General features: G+C 40.8%; 1 protein-coding gene across 1 annotated transcript in view; it reads right to left on the bottom strand.

The window, feature by feature from the left end:
* Positions 1 to 2,106: 2,106 nt before the first annotated feature.
* The window catches only part of CFAP58 (cilia and flagella associated protein 58), a 55,338-nt gene continuing 37,427 nt past the window's right edge, over positions 2,107 to 20,017 (bottom strand). Inside the window, exons 16-18 of the mRNA XM_026050710.1 lie at positions 8,791 to 8,910; positions 6,648 to 6,781; positions 2,107 to 2,474 (exon numbers count right to left, since the gene is read on the bottom strand). Coding sequence (XP_025906495.1) covers positions 2,354 to 2,474; positions 6,648 to 6,781; positions 8,791 to 8,910 — 375 coding nt within the window. The 3' untranslated portion in view covers positions 2,107 to 2,353. The remainder of the gene's footprint in view (positions 2,475 to 6,647; positions 6,782 to 8,790; positions 8,911 to 20,017) is intronic.

Genomic DNA, 20,017 nt, shown 5'->3' with positions numbered 1-20,017 from the left:
TTCATTCTACTATATGAACTCAGAAATGGTCTGACTCACTAGCACTGTAAATTAAGCTCATTGCACTCAGTCAATCCCTAGTTCTGCTAAAAGTTACTGCCAATAATTTAAAGAATGACTATATTTTCTTGCTCTTGTCTTTTTCTTTTTCCAATTCAACATGTCTTTTACTTTCTTTGGAAGTATGTAACAGATGCAATAAACCTGGGCAGAGTAGCCAGCATGTTTTAATCTGGCAGCCCGAAGGTGTGGATGAGCACACTGAGTGCTCCTGCACTTGCTTCCCAGGTCTGGCAGGACCAATTCCCTGTGCTCTGCTATTTTCTGTTTTGTTTTGTTTTGTTTTTTTTAATCTAAGACAACTAAGCGCTTTTCAGATAGAGGTGAATTCATCTTTGCAAGTCCTTAGTTAAATATTATCACACCCATTTTCAAAACTGGAAAACTCAGGCCAAGAATTATTTAGGGCAGGAGCATCGCACTAAAAATAGTCCAATTTGTGCAATGGAAGCTACTATTAAGTACATATACATAGGGAAGAAGCTGTTTTATTAATGCATTCATAAAAATGAAAGCAATTGAGGAACAGATGCCATTTGCTTGGCTTTGCTCCCTAGGCCGTGATCACTGTAACACCTCGTCTTCTAAATCCTGACATCAAACAGAAGGAAAGACGTACATAGACTTGAGTAATCTCTGGGTGAAGATAGGAAATATGCTTCACAGTTCAGAGTGTAATAAATATGTTGTTTCTCTATGGGGTGACAGTGTTTTGTGAGTCTAACAGCGCCTCTCCTATTCACATGCATTAATAAATGTGCCTTTGCCAATTTATTTTAGTCCAAATTTCTTTCCTTCCAGGATCAGGAAGCAGGGCAAAGTCCAACTCTTAAGAGAGAGAGTTGGACTCTCTCCCCCTCTGTTAACCCCTAACAGGGGGTCTCTGTTAACCCCTGACAGAGACCACCTATAGAAACCTCATCTCAAATTGATTTGAGATCCCCTCAAACTCAAGTGTCCAGGTCAGTTATTCTGATACCACTGCACCTGAATTACTGTAACCACAGGGACATGTCACACTCACAGAAGACACGATTCAGACAGCATGACAGTCCTAAAATGATACCTTTAGCATAATGCATTTGACAGTGAAAGTGCAATAATGGCATTTGGGGAACAAAAGAAAAATACAATAAATCTGATGACTAAGTGTTCCAGTCCCTGATGTAAAAGCAAAGTAGCTCCCTGTCGTATTTAACTTGATTCCTCTGAATTAAACACTTCCATTAAAAGTTTCCCACAGTAGCTTTAATATTTAATTATGTATTCCACCAAAGGAAAGATCAAAATCTTTGCAAAGGGTTTTTGTGCATGTGAAATATTTATCAGCATATCTCTTTGGACAAGCATTTTTATCCCCTAGGCTGGGAAAGGGCTTCCATGTACAAACCAGTTTCAAAACATTTTATTTTACAGCTAGAAAGTTTTCTATACTTCAACATCTCATGCAGTGACTTTGTTATTTCACTTGTTAATGAATGATAATTAAATCTCTTTGGGCTGGAAAGGTTGGAGGGCTCCTGCTGTATTACAAAAACAATTTCTGAAAGTCACAAAAATGCCCAAGTGCCTAGAAAATAAAGAATAAAGTGTGCCATGTTCTGAGTCCAGGTTTCAATCAGGAGGAAGGATTTATAGGGGAGGACAGTATGTGCCAGATAGAGTGTATAGTCTCCCTGGCTGAACAGACATCACTATGTCACTTCACGTCTATCAGAGTAAACAGGATCACACTCTTAATAACATACATTGTGGCCACAAACTCCCTTGATCTTATTAACAATTGTGGCAAACACCGGGTAAACCAAATTATACGCTACCTGCACAAAGGGCTGTTACCTGTGCACATCTAAGTAAAGAGTTGTCAATTTTGGATTTGCTCAGTAGGCTCGGGAACACCTGGTTATTAATTCTTCTTGTCTTATCAATCTTTTCAGTTGGTTTCAGTCAGAGGATAAATGGAGTGAGTGTTTGCAACAGAGGCAGATAAAGGGAATATGACTCTACATATTAAGGCACTTTGTGGTGTTACAGTGCTACATAGAGAGAGACTTGAACAAGAAACACCGGTGCAGGCTTCTGCTCACATCGTAAAGGTAGAATCTGGTCCACAATTAGTATAACAAAATTACATTAATTCTACTATCAATGCCTTTTTCTGAAGGCAACACAGTGATTTCAGAGGGAAAGATGATTCGGGGTTACTTTTTAAATTATTATTTCTCAAACATTGCAATACAAATGGAGTTTACCAAGGAACTGGGGGAGCGACTGCCATGAGGTGAGTCTGCTCCTAAGCTGTGACGTTGGGAAGGGGTCTGCTGAGAGCGAAGCCCCCTCCAGTGAAGCGAGGAACATCAGGCCTGTGCCGTGGAAACTCAGGCTCCATGTCCGTCAAGGATCGTTCCTTCTCCCTTGACAAAGAAACAAAGAAAAGGGGAAAAAATTTTTTCATTCCAACTGTTTAGAAACTAAGCAAATCTGTGTCCTCCCAAGTTTCTTTGATGAAACCCTGTATCTAGAGATCATTAAAAATTTGTTGATTAAAGCCTGTTAGGCTAAACCACCAAGACTAGGTGTCTGTTTGGATCTAATTACAAGACTGCTGATGTTTTGGGGAATTATTAAAAATCAGAAACAAATGAGCTCTCTTAATGCTAGCCCCAAAATGGTCAGAGCACCTCATTAGAAGAAGTCTGTGCAAGAGCTCCCTGACTTCAGATTTCTAATCATCATCCCATTCTGGYGAGGATGCGTTTGTTTTCAAACAAACAGCCACATTCATCAAAGGCGCAATGGGGAGATACTTTCCCTTTGTTGAATTTTAATGAATAAATACTGCTATTCTGTCTTCCCATTTTAACAAAGTTCTAGTGATAATTATCCTGCCTGCTACATTTGCAGAAAACTAACATGGGGCCGCGTGTGCAGTGATGGTCCCAGGAACCTGCTCTGCCTGAGGACCCGGGAGGCCTTGAATTTGGCATCCTTAGGAGAACAAAACAAGGGGTCGTGGGTTCCTCTCTAATGAGCTTGCTGAGGTAAGTGCAGCAGAACAAATATAAAGGACAGTGTTTCAAACTCGCTGTGATATACCTGGAGGTTTYCGAGCTAGGTTTTGAGATATTTATAATTAACCAAGTGGGGCTTGTGAAGTACTAGTTTATCATAACAGGAGTGGTCTCGAGGCTTTACAAAGGAGGTCAGTACCGTTTTATTTCACAGGCATTGAGACTGAGATACAAACATGAGTGTTGCAAAATTTAGGCTTCTGCAAAATCTAGTTTTGATTGATTACTGTCCCCAGTCCCCCCAAGGGGAAAAGACCTGCTAGAATTAGTATTTTTCAGACTGCCCCTCAGTAATAACAGCTAGGGAGAGAGAAGGAAGCTCAGAGAAGCCCTGTATGATGACTCGATATGCAAGATAACTCAGATGAACTGAAACATAAAGATGATTTGTAAATGCTTTAAATGACACCAATGTAGCACTAACGGAAGTGCTAGCTGACAGGACTAAGAACTAACATGTTACATTCAGACAGCTCAAACCATCCCACTGCTGGACTTGCAACTCTGGAGAGAGAAGAGGTTCCAGAGTCCTTGCTCATTCTGGCACCAGGCTCCCATGCAGACAGTCCCAGAGACACTCAAGAGGTTTGGAAAATTTTGTACAACTGAACTGATAGATTACACAGAATTAATGTGCAAGCAGCCAGGTGCCAAACCTCCTACTGACATTACTCAGTATGGTTATTTACGTGAGTTGGGCTGAAGCACTGAGTCTCTGGTGCAGATTTAAGCCAGTTTCCTATTTTCTTACCAGTCCTTACCAGGATCAAATTGACATGCAGGTGTTGGAGGCAACTAGGTAAAATAATGAAGCTGAAAGGAAGCAAGAAGCAGATGGAGAGAATGAGGGGAGTGAGGAAAAGAGTTCCAAAGCATCCAGGAAAGTTGATGTTCAGAATTAGACAGCAGAAAAAGAGGATTTCAAATCCACAAGCAAAATGCATTTTCAGCTCAGATGCAGAAGAAAGCTAAATTCCTGATGTCTCTTATTAAATTCCTTTAGCATCCCATGGAAAACTGCATTAGTTCAATATCAAGTCTTTAAATCACAAACCTGAACTGTCTTGTGTGATCAATAAAAGCTTTAGATGATACCTTTGCATGAAGTAGTCTGAGAGCATAAATTCTCTTTCATAGCAGCATAGTCAATAATGCTGCTAACGTTGTTGTCCTTACAGGATCCTCTTTTTATCAGCAAAACCAGCCACATTTATTTCAGACATGGTGTTAACATTAGCCAGTGTGATAGAGATGAAGTCAGGGCTTACCTGTCACTTGGGATTTAGAACAACGTGAGACTGTAAGAATCCAACAGCCCTGGCTCTCTGGCTGGTGCCTACATGCCAGGCTTTGCCTTGCCAGCACGGCCTGAGGCTGCGAGCAGTGAGGAAGGGCTGCACGTCAAGGGGCAAAAGGCTCCTTGGGGAGGGCTCTGGCTGCAGAACCGGCTCCCTCTATTGCGGAGAGCAGCCAAAATGCCACGCACGGAAAGCAGTTTGCMGAAGGACAATCATGTAACATGGTTGATTCTGTTCCACTGCTGCTGGGCAATACAAACAGGAACCTAGAGACTACAGCGGTGGTGGTTATTTGGGACTGATGTGCTGAGCTGGGCTCTGGGAGGTGCATGTCCCTTAAAGCAGGATGTGGCCTAGCAGGTCTGTGTGGAGACCACAGCGAAGGGTGGCCCAGAGAGCAAGCCCAGCACCTGGCTGGCCTTGGCTGCCACACACAGAGCACAAGTGCCCGCCAGGGCTGAGGGGAAATGCTGAGCCAGCGCCGGGGGGAAGGAGATGCTGTGGCTATGAAGCAGCAGCAGCAGCAGCAGCATGTGGATGTATTTCCAGCACGGAGGTGTCACAAAGCTACTGTGCTCGCAGGACTGTAGCCATGCCTGCCTGCATGCAGAACAACCTTCAAACTGAACTAGAGGCAGAGACACACACCCTGGACCTATAAACTGTGTGATGAGTCTGGTACTGATTGATCCACATCAGGAAAATTCCACGCGCTGTGGATTAACAGATCCAAGTTCAATCACTATCATCTCACGCTATACACATAAATATGTATAYATATGTATATTTTAAGCATATAAGTCCCCAACAAAGTGTTTTATTCAATATTTTTGACAGGAATTAATTTAAGTTCGATATAACAACAAAACACAGGTGAGTTTCTTCTAAACGGATGCACAGAAAGAAACATGAAGCCAAGATCCAAAGGCAAACATTAAAACTACTGTGAAGAGGATACTTAGCTGCTGGAAATGGATTACCAGACATTGCGGTAGCCTCATGTATTGATCCTAGAGCTCCAGGAAGGCCATTAGCACTGCACAATTGTCGCTAATTCCAAACATTAAGGCAACCTTATGTAATTTGCAGATGGACAAAGGTCACTGTTTATCACTGACTCTTTTTGCTAATTCAGTCATCAAAACTGCTCACTAAAACATGATTAAGAAAGAAATGGATACAGGCAGATTTTAATTATATTCAGCAACACAGAGCTGTGAGTTTTGGTGTGTATGAGGAAGGGACGGCATGAAGAAGCAAAGCAGAAGAAAGACAAAAGACATATAGAGAATAAAAACTAACAGATTCTATTAGCTGACTGCAGAAATCTGAGAAATATTTCTATAAAAGAAAAAGTCAAGTAACTCAGTTTTCAAAAGGGATCAGTAATTTTGGTAGCCTAGACTGGAAATTCATTATCAGAATAGCCTGATCTCCCCACCCCTTCAAATCAGGTCACTTTAACAGATCGCAAGTTGAGTCCTAGTCATTTATTTTTAACTGAGAGCAGGAGCTGAATGCTCAGTTGTGGAGTGTGACATGAGAGCCATCAAACTTCCCGTGGTTAAAGAAGAGATGAGAGCTTTCTGCAGGAAAATTCTTACCCTCTCCCTTTGAATGAGCAAGAAGTCCTACAAAGCCAGGATACAGGCACTGCCCACCCTCCTCTATCTGAGTGTAGGAAGAGAACAAGAAGTGGATGGGGAATGTCCTTCTCCTCTGCAACCACTGGCAAAGACACTGAGCCTCAGAAGGGGAAACTCATCAGTCTCAACAATGACATTATTCTTACATCAGCATAATGTAGTTGCCACCTGAAGAAAGGTCATCTCCTCACGTAAGGTGCTTCTTRAAAGGTATTTCATATTAATACTAAGTTGAATAACACGTTGAGATTCTTATAATGTTTGAGAATTTCTCATTAGATGTGAGAAACGAGACACTATTCTGTGTCCTCTGGGCACCATCTCAGTGACATGAGTATTTGTTTAACTGGACCGTACGACATCAGACACAGAAACACTGGTTTTGTCATGTCCATGGATGAAGGGAAATCTAAACAAGGTGAAGTAATATGAAGGGAAAGACTCAGGAAAATTAGTAAAATTATACGACTTCAGTGAAATTTGGTCATGTTCTGATCAAAAGGGTAACAGAGAGTCTAAAAAAGCAGRCTTATACAGAGAGACGGACAGACAAAACTATTTTTGTCCCATACCTGGCCTGTTGTTCCTTGCGTTTCTGAGCCAGATATTTCTTTTTCACATTCAAAAGTTCATTGGCAAGTCTTTCAATTTCATATTTGTATTCTTGGCTCTGTGATTCATACATATTCAATTCTGAAGACAAAACCTAACAAACAAAAGACAAAAAGCTGAAACAGAAGATGTTAGTTTCACATACAAGTAAGTTTTACAAGCACTTATTCCTTTCGCACTCAACCGTATAAGGCATCATTATTTCCTAGCACATCCCATCATCATTATCTCATCATGATGTTTCATTTGACCACCTCTGCCCCCTAAGGACAGTTTACAAAACTAAGGCTGTGCCATTTAACTACAATAAAACATGTAAAATATACCCAAAGCATCTCTGGAATTGTATTATTACTACATMTATTAGCTCTTAATATTCTGGGACACAAATCTAGATGAAAACACAAAATTAATGGCTTAAAAATAATACTCAGGAACTTTAAAGACTTCATTTTCTAACAAGTAATGTTTTCCTAGCATTTCTATATCTCGACTTTACACTTCTGATGTAAATAATTTATAACAGCAAAAACAAAGTAATGGCAGATTTGCAGTTTGAGCAAAACSATGGTATTTAAAATGAAAGGCTCCAGTATAACAAGACAGAATTGAAAGTTATGAAACATAATGTGAACTGAACATTTCAAAATGCCTTAAATGCTTGCAGTGAAATCAGAGTTGTGTTTTCCATCTTTTACCACCTAGGAAAGAGGCTGCCAGTGCCTAGACTTTCGATGAACAGAGCAACTATTACTGAGAAATCTTTCCACCCTCTGCCTTTCTGATCATTATTAGTGTTTCTAACCGATGACCAATTTTAACCGTATACGAAAAGTCATTATGTTCTACAGTTTTAATGTACAGCTTTTGTTCCACCTCTCCAAAACAACTTCCATACTTGTTTCATGCCGGCATTATGAGACCTGCCGGTATGAAATTGGAACTTCACTAATGGGTTTTATTCACAGGGATCCACTTTGTGATCTGAAGTAATTAAATCTACACAGGCAAAGTAGTTTCAGGCAGGGCAAATATGAATACAATTCTGCTTCCATGTGTGAATAGCAGCATGCACAGTGGGCTCGCCTGCTTTAAGAAGGAAAATAACTTGACCTGRCACCACAGAATGACATGCACAGCAGTATGTAACAGCATACTGGGCCTGAAATGCACAGTAGCAATTTACTGCATTAAGGACGAATGGGAACCGTATGGAAAACTTCATATCACATTCAGTTTAGCTAAATTTTGGCTTCTGTTTTACATTTTGTACATTGCCTTTCTCTTCCGTGGAAATCTAAGAAGATTTGCATAACAGGCTCTTTGTTTCCTAAGGGCCCATCTGCTCCAGCATTTTTTTAACTCGTGGTTAGGATAGACATGATTATGATGCAGTGAACAGGAGATGATGGCTTCAATAGTGAAAGGAGCTGTAAAAGCAGATGAACTCCTGGGGAGAGCGATCTTTCATGCAGGCAAGAACGTGAAAATATCAACTCATCCTATTGCAGAATCACTTTTTAATGTCATGCTTTCAAAGTCTTCCAGAAGGTTCCTTCAGAACCAGGAAATCCTCCCTCTGGTGGCAAGGGGTTAGGATGGGTTACTCCTGTAATCTCTGCAATAGGCTGCGAGTCTAATATTTGTGTATGTGTTGCAGGAGAAATAACAAGAATTTAAGACCAGCTTCTCAATACATTTCCACTAGCTTGTTAAAAGGAAATGAAATGGTTTTGATTTGCTTATTACAAGATCTTAATAATTTAAGAAAAGGGAAGGAGAATAAACCCAACGGAAAATGGATTGYGTCCCAGGATGTACATGCACAAAGAGCATTTAGAGCAATATGCTGCACAATAACACTTTTTTCCCCCTCTCTTTTTTAATGAAACACACAAACATTATGTGACAAAAAGCTATTCCGCCACCATTGGTTCTCCCTAGGGGAGGACGCAGTATTAGCCTTATTTTCCTGATATTATATGCTAAGGCTTGCGCATCGATCACTGGAAGTCTCCTTAAAGCTGAGCACTCTGGAATCACCCAGGCCATAGATCTGCGAGCCCAGCAGCCCCATGGCCAGAAACAGGGAGCACCTCTTACTTTTAGCTGCTTAGTCTTCTCCCGGAGCGTGTGTCGGTAGAGCTGCAGCTGCTCAGCTGCTTCAGGCCCAGGCTGGCGGGCCAAGACGTGCTTCAATTCCACGTAAAGCTTCTCCTTTTCCTAAGAAAGCAAGGAAGGAAAAGCTCCCATCAATGCTAAAACTGCTACAGCAGCAGCGCAACCTGCGATGAAATCAACGTCGCTGAAAAATGCAACTAAATCAGGAAGATATTTGGAGAAACAAATCTGCCTGTGTGTCAGTCTTTCCTCTCTAGCCATAAGGTATTTAAAGTTGTTGTGATAGCAGTGGGAGAGCTCATTAAAAGAAACATCCAGCTAGTTTGAGCAACGAGCAAAATCCTCTTAAACTCTGCCGTATGTGAGCACGCTTTACTGCAGAGAACATAAAACAGTTACGGGGAAAGTATCTGGGGTGGGAAATTAATCGCCAATAACTGTGTTTATTGTAATCTTTCTTCTCATGCGCCGCACTGCCTTGTATTAAGGATCACAGTACCATCCAACAGGGACTGACCAGGCTGMTGAAATCTCAGCAAAGAGATCGCTCCTTCTTCCAAAGAGTCCAACAAAGCACCTCAGTATACACATATCCATACATCCTGTGTATGTAAGTGTCTATATAGACACACATATATATAAATCCTTCACCTTAACTGAGAGGCTCTGGGATAGGGGAGAGAAGGACAAATAATTACACATAATAACAACTATGACTAACATCAGCAYCAGCAAATAATTTCTCTTTGTCCTGCATCTGTCCTTCCTTGAGATTAAAGCTCAATTCTCATGGGATTGGGTATAGCCATTCCTGAATGGAAAACTGTGGACCAACTTGCAAGTTTCTCTAYTGAGAGACTGCTTTCAACTCTGTTTTGAGGATGTCCTTTTTTCCTGTCTGAGGAATAAAGCACTGAACAAAGCCATCCTTGCAGCTTTGCACATTTCAATATTTTAATCATCTACCCTGCCAGCCTAAGCCTGTTATTATTTATCATCATTTAGGAAGGTATCCAGACAGCTGCAAGCGAACAGGAGTTGACTAGAAGCAGCACCTGCAGACAAAAGACCTAGGGATGTTTAACTGAACAGGACAAAAATGGCAAGTAAGTAGTAGGATATGTGGGTATTCACACAGGCTTTCAAAAAAAGGTTTTCACTGACCTTCTTGGAAGCTCTGTCTGCATCTCTTACCAGAGAACTCCCTGTTGCTGTGGGGAAAAGGGGCCATTAAACTGTGCATTTAACTTTGCTCAGCGGTTGAGCCAGAATTTCCAAAAATTACTTGTTATTGTGAATGTGTAAAATCCTGGGTGTTTAATCTATAATAGCGAAAGGAGTCCACAATTTCCAAACATTAGCACCTTCTAAAAATCACACACTGAACAGTTACCCAAAAATGGAAGCACTTCAAACCATGGATCACTTCTACAAACACTGCCCTTCGGTTCTGCACATTACTGGGGGTTAACTCCTTAAAAATGCAGGGAATTTCTTCACAGTTCAGAGTAATCAAGGAGACCTCCTGAGTCTCAGGCAGGAGTCTGCACTGTGACAAAAATTCAACTGAGAATTAACTCTCAGTGGAGAGCTGTTATGTCACTCTAAGTGGCTTCTGCTACTACCTTTTATTCCTGTGGGTGAAGATTTTGCCACGAGTTAACAGCAACATCACATGAAAAATCTGCCTTGTCAAAACGTGTCCGGTCAGTATTAACATTCTACCCCTGAATGTATAGCCGATTTGTATTTTGGAAGAGTGCACCGGTAATTTGGATAAATATGGAGCACTTGATGGATTGAAGGTCTTATGTGCAATTGTTTTCCAATTTATTTCTCTCCTAGCCCTCTACAGGGGCCAACCAAGCTCTTCAGACACTGTGCAATGGTGTGTATAATAACCCCATTTAGAGACAAAGCAGGCAATTCTATTATAAGGAGTATCTATCTTATGCAACAGAGACTCGTTAGCTGCCCAACATATATTGTCTCCATAATCCAGCAGAGGCAGAACCAGCTGTCTTATAATGCGTATCCTGTCCTTCCTTGCTAAGCACTGTCCATCTCTTTTAAAACTAGTCCATTAATATGTCACTGCATTAGAAGCACCATATGTCAGCAAAACACTGAAAGAAAATCCTGGATATTTAATTCTGTCCTCATCAGAAGTAGTTTGTAATCACAGGTTGGCATCTTCTATAGTCTCTGTATTTTTAACCCAGGATGCAATAAGAAATTGACTTGTGTATCACATATTATTGTACTTACCTTTTAAATGAAATTTAAAACTGCGCCCGCAGAGTAAATCTCAGGTGCACATGATACAATCAGCAAAAAGGCATTGCTTAAGCTAAGTATTTTTATCTCCACACATAAAAAATCATAAAATCAGGAATGTCTGGAGAAAAAAAAAAGATAATAAAAAATAAAAGAGAACACATTTTGGCTTCAGCAGTGCTTCGGCTATGCTGGAAGGACAGACAAGCTGTGCAACGTGTATTATATATAATATGTATATTACATATCCAGCTATCACCTAGAGCTCAGGATGTATTCAGGGACCTGCAGTGTGGGCCGGCACGTGAGATGTATTCAAAGAAGCACTACTTTCAGTTGTAGTGTGTAAACTAGAAAAATGACCTATGTTGCCTTTTGGAAACAAATAAAATGGATGTGTATTCATTAAAACGTCTGAGAGAACAAGTGGGGATGCATGGAAACATTGCATCCATGTCATAAGCTAGCAAAGAAGATCAAGATGTAGCAGTAATTAATAAACAAGCAGGCAAACCTACCAGCTTGGTGTCTATTGGGAATTAGTGAACAGTGCTTTGTCCAAAGCAGAAGCTGGTAGATTTCAGCTTGCACTGGAGAAGTCCAGAACCAGACTTCACTTCTCTTGGTGGCTATGCRACAGCTTTGGGTACACGCTACGTGAAATCCTACACCCATTGCACAGGAGTAAGTCAAATTATTACAGTGTGCATAAGACAGGGCTTTTTGGCATGTCCCAAACTGCCTCCCCTCACACACATCCCCACCCTCATGCCACACTGTAATCACAACCTAGACATTGCCAGAATTATGGATTCTTGAGGTGAATCTTTTGAAGTTACAAGCATGCTAAATGTATTACCCTTCTTGAGGACAAGAAAGAAGACTCATTAGATCTCTCTCTAACTCCAGATTCATTAATTTTAAGCTTTCCTTGGTAAGAGAGATGTGCATTTTTCCAGATTAAGTTTGCACCAATACCACAACTTTTTATGTCATCCTTCCTATGGTAAAATTCCCATTGAACTCAGCASATGTACAACCGTAGGGCTGGGCCCATAATTTCAACAAGCTGGATTAGTTTATGATACAAACTGAGCCAAGCCTATAGTGCAGAGAGGAGGGTACATTCATTCTGTGTATGCAATGCACACTGGGATGCTCAGATTGAGGGTTACAGTCAGAGCTCAGGCATTGCAAAGAGAAATTCAGCACCTCTGCAAATACCTGTTGTATATGTGTGTAAATAAAATTCCACATTATTTTTAGAACAGCCCTGCCTGTCTTAGATTTGTTTTCCACAGGAGCTCTGAGGAGCACACAGATCTGTAGGCTAGGCCACGACAATATGTTTCTGTGTCTCTAAGTCTCTCTCCCATTAATTCTGTGGGTTTATGGTATTTTTGTTTTTGTTTTGTTTTGTTTTGTTTATGTCATTCCTCCCTAAATTTAACTAGCTGCCGTCTCAGTCAGAATCTTGAGCTCTCCAGGTCCGCTTGCTATGAAGCAAACAGAGAACAAATATTTTCTTCTGCAGAGGACTGACTGGTGTTTGGCAGATTTTAAGGCATTGATTATTCASGGCTCCATGGGCCCAAATTTGCTCAGTCTGCAACAAGAAGAATCACTTTGAAAATACAACCCTACTTCAAAAAAGCCATTGCTGCTGACCAGTACAGACCASTTTGCTCATTCTTCTCTGACACACAGACCCAAAGTGACACCAAGCCACTTCACTGCCTTCACAAGGAGGGAGAGGCAGGCTGTAATGCTGGGATAGTCCAAAACACCAGGTATTAAGACTGAACAAATGATGCTCCATTTCCTGCCATCTTCTACCTTTCCAAGACACCAGGAAACTCCTGAAATGACCCTACTTGTTAGCAATGCCCAAGGCATCACTCTAAGCCACAGACGATGGATGACTGTACAGTTAATGAAGGATTATTTACAGCAGAAATAGGACATGAAGCCCCAGCTTTTTATTTTTACTAGCTTGTCTTCCTGAGTAGGTAATTCAACAAATTTACCTGGCTTAGCTGCACGCCAATGGCCGTCTAAGCCAGACTTGCAAAACCCTATGCACCCAAGACTCAATCATACAAATCAAAACACAAAAACCAAACAAAAAAACGCACAAAATCCCAAGCCCTTTCAGCTTTCAGTCAGAGGAAATTTTCCTTGTGTTAGCTCCTGTCTCCAGTAACTGAAGCTTTACTGCCTTCAGCTACAGAAAAAGCATGATTAAGACGTAGAGCAAAAGTGTGTAACGCTGGGTATGATAGCCACCCCCAAAACATTTATTCAAGMTAAAAATCCTTATTTAATTAGTAAGGGGGAGAAAGCAACACAGTAACTCTGGAAGTACACTACAGTTCTTTACAGCTTTGCTGAGGAAAACAAGTCAGTCAACATGCCACGGGGGGTTTCTTGTTTATTGGCATTATAACCAAAATGTCAGAGCTATGCTGAACTCCACAGCCATTTTGTTTATGCTGCCATGAAGCAGCAGAGCATCCTTGAGGGGCTCTGATCCCCCCTTCTGAAGAGTTAAACAGGAAGCTGCAATCTGGCTTTACTATATACACAAATAAATATGTATGCACATATATACTTAGTCATAGCCATCTTACCTTCATAAGCAGCATGCTCTTTTGTGTGTATTAGTATATCTAATACAGTAGCTGTTGGCTCGGGATATCTATGATTAAGAGTTTTATGAGGCATAGAGAAGATCAGCATACACTAACCTTCACAGATCGTGTAACAATAGAAGAAAGTTGCCTCCAGCAACTCCAGCATTTTGAGAAGCGTGCAATACAAACTTTCTCAATAAACACTTTTCTATAACTCTTACTGTTTCTTATCTATTTCCTATCTGTCAGCAAACACCTTTGCAAGCAGCAGTTCCCTGGAACAGCCGGTATTGTCATCATCATCTAGACACTCTTTTAACTGTCCAGTGTGAGGCTTTTATTGGGTAAATTAATTCAAGTTTGAAACAGGACACTGAAGTCCTTTTTCACTGTAGCAATACTAATATTACAGGAGACACTTGGGGTTTTCTTATTAAAATATTGCCACCAACCTGAAAGAAGGGCTGGGAAGATTTCTCTGTCTTTGGTGAAATTTGCATCCCTCTAGATAGAGCTAAATGAAACTTGTCGGAGATAACTTACCCTTCCAGTTGATAATAATGCTCTCAAGAGCAAATTTATTTCCTTTGGCAGAGTAGACTCCAGAAAATTGAATGGCATTTTCAAAACAACTTAATGAGGGAGAAAAAATACCTTTGAGCATCTTTTAAGGTCTTCACCCCTGACTCTTATTTGTAACAATATGAGTTGAATGCTACATTATTACCGTCTTCCAGGAACAACAAAGTRCAAACATTTCCAGCTAAAGTGCAATTGCAACTTATTGTTATTATCACTAGGCACTAGGACATCTTTCTTAGGAAGTCTGTGGGAAAACAGTTTCTTTTCCAAAAGAGGAACAAGCAGGTTATTTATCCTCCTCTCATTTCAAGACCTCTGAACTCCAACACACAGGATAACAAGCTATTAGAAGGAGATAACGGCATGGATGCCTCTTGCTAAAATAACAGCAGCAGTTCCCATTTTACTGCGGATATACACAAGAACTTCCCATTTTACTGCGGATATACTCAAGAACTTGTACAGTAGTTAAACAGAGCAGCTCTTTTAAACTCTTATAAGTGTTTATCTTTTATATTGTAGAAGACAAATTAATTATCCTCTGATCTTTCATACGTGCCCACAAGAAGACAAACACACAGATTTACACCCCCATAAACACAAGGGATGTGGTGAGCTATTCCCTGAAGCTGAGCTTACTGGTGGCAAGGCACGGATTCACRGAAATATTCCAGCCACTTCCACACCTGCAGCTTGACAGGATGGGCTGAGGAGAGCACTAACCAATCCTCTGTTTCGTCTTCTTGTGGAGACTAGTTTAAAAGCGTCCTGGGTGAGAATGAGAGGTTGGTATAAATCTTATTAACAAGGAATCTAAGTGAAAAAGGCAAATAGTAGGAAACYTTTACTGAGCTAATAATTATTACAATACAAGGTTTCAAGCCAAAAGGAGTCTGTTCCTACCACTTGACTTTAAAAACTCTGCGTTCAGTAAAATAATATGTCTTTTACTCATTTAAACTTTAAAAACATGAGATGAAGCCAATGAGAAGTACCACGGCTTCTCTGTTAATGATTATTTGCTGCTGTACATGGAGGTTTGGGACAGGGTTTCCCAGAGGACATGGCCTCTGCTCTCAGTCTGCCTCTCCTCTGATGGATGACCTCGAAGGGTGCCCGAGGACACTGCACAGCAGCCTCCAGAAGTGCCTGCCTGAACGCCAGGCACCGAGATTTCTTTAATCACCTGCTTGCCATAGATCCTTAAATTTCCCTGCAAGACAAGGGTGCTTGCTTAGTTTCAAGCCTTTTGATGCTCTAGAATCACTGCCTCTGAGCAGCTGTCTCAAGTCAAGCCGCCGCTCAACCCTGCAAGCGCCTGTCTGACAAGGCAGTGAACCCACACACATCTCCGACAGGGCGCAGAGTCTCCCTGCACACGCCAGGCACCACAGCGGGGACAGGGTGGGCTCCTGATACACTCTGGGGCCTATTAAGAGGCAACGGTACCTCTGAGCACCACACGGGGATTCTGAAACCATCAATGTTTTATATTACAGCCTCCCTGTGACTGTAATTAGAGTTAAGCTCTGGTTCACCCCTCAGAAGTGCTTGTCAGACCCCATGGCCCGCTTCATGCAAGCCAGAGAAATAGGCCTAAGGAAAGGGGAGAGCGAGGGAATCCTAATATCCATAGAAAGAAAACTTTCTGTGCCTAGGTGTGCTGTCCCCTGGGAAACACCACAGCTACCCAAGCTAAGCCGGGCACAGGAAGGGTCTGGCTGCTCTGCCCTGTGCTCTGAGGCGACGCACGCGTCCAGGCGGCCACCCCGCGTGGGCTCGTGGCTCCCACAGCGCCGCTGCCTCGAGCTCGGCCCTCTCGGCTGAACAAGCACGGGGGCTGTGTCACCAGCTGAGAGGGTTTTTAACTACGACACCAACTGCTTGTGTCAAAGCAGCGTAAGCACTGCTGCGTCTTGCTGCATGTGTTACCCCAGCAATCCACRTTCTTCCGAGTATGAAAATAGCAGACTTGAAATGAATAACAAAACATAGCCTGTCCCTCACAAAATGTCTTCTTCTGTAAATAATGTACAAAACAACAAACCGTCCCTGAGTGGCAGGCTGCAGATTGCCTAGAGCCTGCAGCCCCGCGGGGCGCTGCCGAAGGCTCCACGGAACAACACGGAGCAGCCGCCAGGTCCGAGGCACACGGGGTGATAGGGGCTTCCAAGTGTATTGCTGCACTGCTCCTGCACTCCTACCTTCTTGTAACTTCTCTAACAGCTCTGGACGGCTGACAGTCAATATTGGATTGCTAACAGYGCTGCAAACTTTGTGCATAGCAATGTATTCAGTCAGCACAGCAAGCCATTTACTTTCCCTTAACAAGATAACTGGTTGATTAATATACTTTACCCTGGGGTGCACAGCAGATTTATTTCCTTCCTAGATACATGCTGAATACAACAGTGAGGAGTAAACAAGTTTGTTTTCAGTGCACTTGTTATTTARTGGAACAACTCCTGAATTTTTACTCAAGCTTTATTCTAACAAACTACCACTGAAGCTAATGACACTTCTGTTTGAGCCAGACATTTTAGGAACTGGTTATTATACAGAATACTTTGAGTTTAGTGACACGGTATGTCTAGAGTATGTCCATGCTCAGGATTTCTGTGTTCAATCTAGATGGAAGGAATTTGAAGAAAATATTTTGGACATCACTGTGAACTTTTCCTTTTCTGATGTAGATCACAGACAATAGCGATACCTGGATGCTAATGTGGCCTCCTGCTTCCCATATCTGAATGCTGTTCAGTCTTTAACTTTCTTATGCTGCAATACAAACAGTTCCTACATGAATTGCTGAAGTTCACTACAACTGGAAGATGCACAGAAATGAAATTCAGTCTCCGAAGCTCCCAATATCAGTATGTCAAGTAAGTCAGTACCTCTGAATCTAGATTTTCAGAAACACTAGAGCTAGACTACAGCAGCAGGTTAAAAGTATAGGAAAAAAAAATCACAACCACGTAGTGTAGGGCATCTATAGCCAACAATCTTTCCCATGCATCCTAACACTCAGGCACCGGGAGGAGATGAATTAAAATGCAGGAAACATGTCTCTAAGATGAGTTTTTGTAATTAAATCAATCTTGCATGATGGGGAGGGATGGCATCTGATGACCCACTAGAGTTCTCTTTCAAGTTCCAACTCAGTTAAATGCATCAGTTCTCCCAGAAACTTTAAAACCAGATTATCCATTCATGTACGTTTCCCATCAATAATCCCAATGAGATCTTTACTCTCATTGCAACTTCCTCATCTTTGCAAATRGCATCCAAAACATTTCTGTGTAAAATACCACCTGAGCACCTAAATACGATACACAGCCACAGAGATTTCTCTTTTAATGCATTTTTTTCCAAATTTCTTAAACAAATTTGTATCTTGTTGTGTACAAACCCATTTACCATGGGATTTTTTTTTTAACAAGGGCAAGAAGACTCTTCCATGGAGAATATTTTTCATCACAAATGTTTTGTTTCAGTGTTAAGTGATCTCCTTTGCTTTCCATTCCACATMTATTTGCAGTATTATTTTTATTGGAAAACAATCTCCTTATTGTAAAGAGCATCTGATTATCTTCAGTTGACGCCATTAAACTGATCATCACTTCTCCTGCCAGTTTTTAAGAGCTATTTAAACAGACAGACCCTAAACAAAAAGAAAGGAGGGGGACACTATTTTCCTCCAAAGACTTTATTCTCTTCCATTTGGGATGCAACATATGTGGGAGAAGGGAAAGAATGTAAATGTCAGTATGTTTTTAAAAGCAGTTTATCATGCTGTAAGTTTCTATAGCATGGAACATTTTCTAATTCTAGATGGACTGAGATTAGAAGGGCTAAAATAAACTAATGAGCCATGAAGTATTTTCAAAATATGCAGAAATAGAAACTATCTCCCTTCTGCAGGGTGGTAGCACAAGAACTGAGTAATCTTCAAATTGCTATTTAATTTTTAAGGCTTACAAGAAAGTTTTCACACAGGTAACACAAACCCTCAACAGAGCTTCACCTGCCCTAACATACCCCCAGATTGTCACTGGCCCTAACGCTTCCTAATTGTGAAATGTGATAACCTACTACATCATAACAGGATTGCATAGAAACCCGGGTAAATTGTACTGCAAATTAACACCATGATCCTAAATTTTGTTGTATGTGAATGATTTTACCCCACTCACAGAAGCCTACCAGATACATGATCAGCATATAGGGCAAATGGGAAAGAAAAAAAGGAAGAAAAAAAAAAAGAAACAAGAGTATCAATGTCAAAACAAAAGGGACCAGATAAATACTACTGATACTGAGAAATCATCATACCAGGCAAAGAATCACAGAAAAACACTCTAATCCTTCAAGATAACACTAAGGCTAGAATGCACAATATTTTCGTTTATAGGTAAAGTTAAAATCCCCAAGCAAAGTCCTAGTTCAGCAAMGAATGAAAATAAAAGATAAATAAAAGGATGTCACAAGAAGGAAAGAACCTGAGAAAGTATTCCTGAAGGATGACTCAATGCATGAAGTACCTCCATACGCCACTTCATGCTGCACTGGAGACCCCAGCTCAGATCAGGCCCAAGGCACTGAGCTGAAATTAATTTGATGCACTAGCTCAGGAGACTGCTGCACATCAAAATATTTTACTGGTAACTAGGTATCTGTTGTCAGTCACCGGTTAGAGCTGGGCTACAGCCAGAGTTCATGGGAACACACTATTCTTTCATTTGAAGGAAGAACACTGATTCTTTTCAGAGTCCAGTTCTGAGTCAGGGCAATTCTTACAGTGTGCCTTTGATACACCAGAGCATATCTCTGTCTGCCACTGGGGAAGTAAATTTCTTCTTTAGGATTCATATCCGTCTGAAAACCAAAAAGTAAATGTTGGGCCTGAGTCCCCACTGTATTTCTCAATTTTGTATTCTGTCCACCAGCTGAGAACTAGAGTCATAAACTCAAAAATTACATTCAATCAGGTTCTGTTTTCTCTCCCTTCCTCCCTAAAATACWTAACAGTACTTGTTTCTTTTTGCTTTTGCTCATTTTTGTTTATATATATACAAAATATATATAAATCTGAATTTATATATAATATAATCTAAATTTATATATATAAATCTAAATTTATATATAATATAAATTATATATATATAATATAAATAATCTAAATTTATATATAATATAAATTACAATATAAATATAAACAATATAAATATAATATATATATGAGGAGGAAGGCATTTTTATGCTTTATTTTTTTTTATGCCAGGAACCATGTTGTCAATGGTTGTAAGTTTTGCCTGCTGAGCTCTCCCTGTGAGCGGTGTGATTTCTTTGTGCCTGTGTGGCTAAGCCAGCAATTTGCCCAGGCAATTGGATGCAATGATACTGGCAATAAAGTCTTCTGCCAACCACATTTATTTCATTCAGGAACCAGTATAAGCTGAACCAGAAAAAAAGGACTTTTTTTTGCCAGCAGGAATGGTAGTGTTAAGTGTAGAAAAGGCCTAAAAGCTCACCCCTTCACTCACCCCTTTAACTGAGGGCTGAAAAAACTGCTGGAACAGTCTCCAGATAGGGAACTAATCCAGGGCTTCCAGAGGAGGTCAAATCCTCGAGGAAATAGAGGTAGAAAAGAGCCCAGTCCTACTAATGGATAAAAGGCCAAAAAGAAAAGCTCTTTTTTATTTTTGGATGGAAAAATC

The sequence above is a fragment of the Nothoprocta perdicaria genome, unplaced genomic scaffold, assembly GCF_003342845.1.
Source record: "Nothoprocta perdicaria isolate Ctin4 unplaced genomic scaffold, notPer1 scaffold_7, whole genome shotgun sequence".
Taxonomy (NCBI): Eukaryota; Metazoa; Chordata; class Aves; order Tinamiformes; family Tinamidae; genus Nothoprocta; species Nothoprocta perdicaria.
This window is presented reverse-complemented; position numbering and strand designations above follow the sequence as displayed.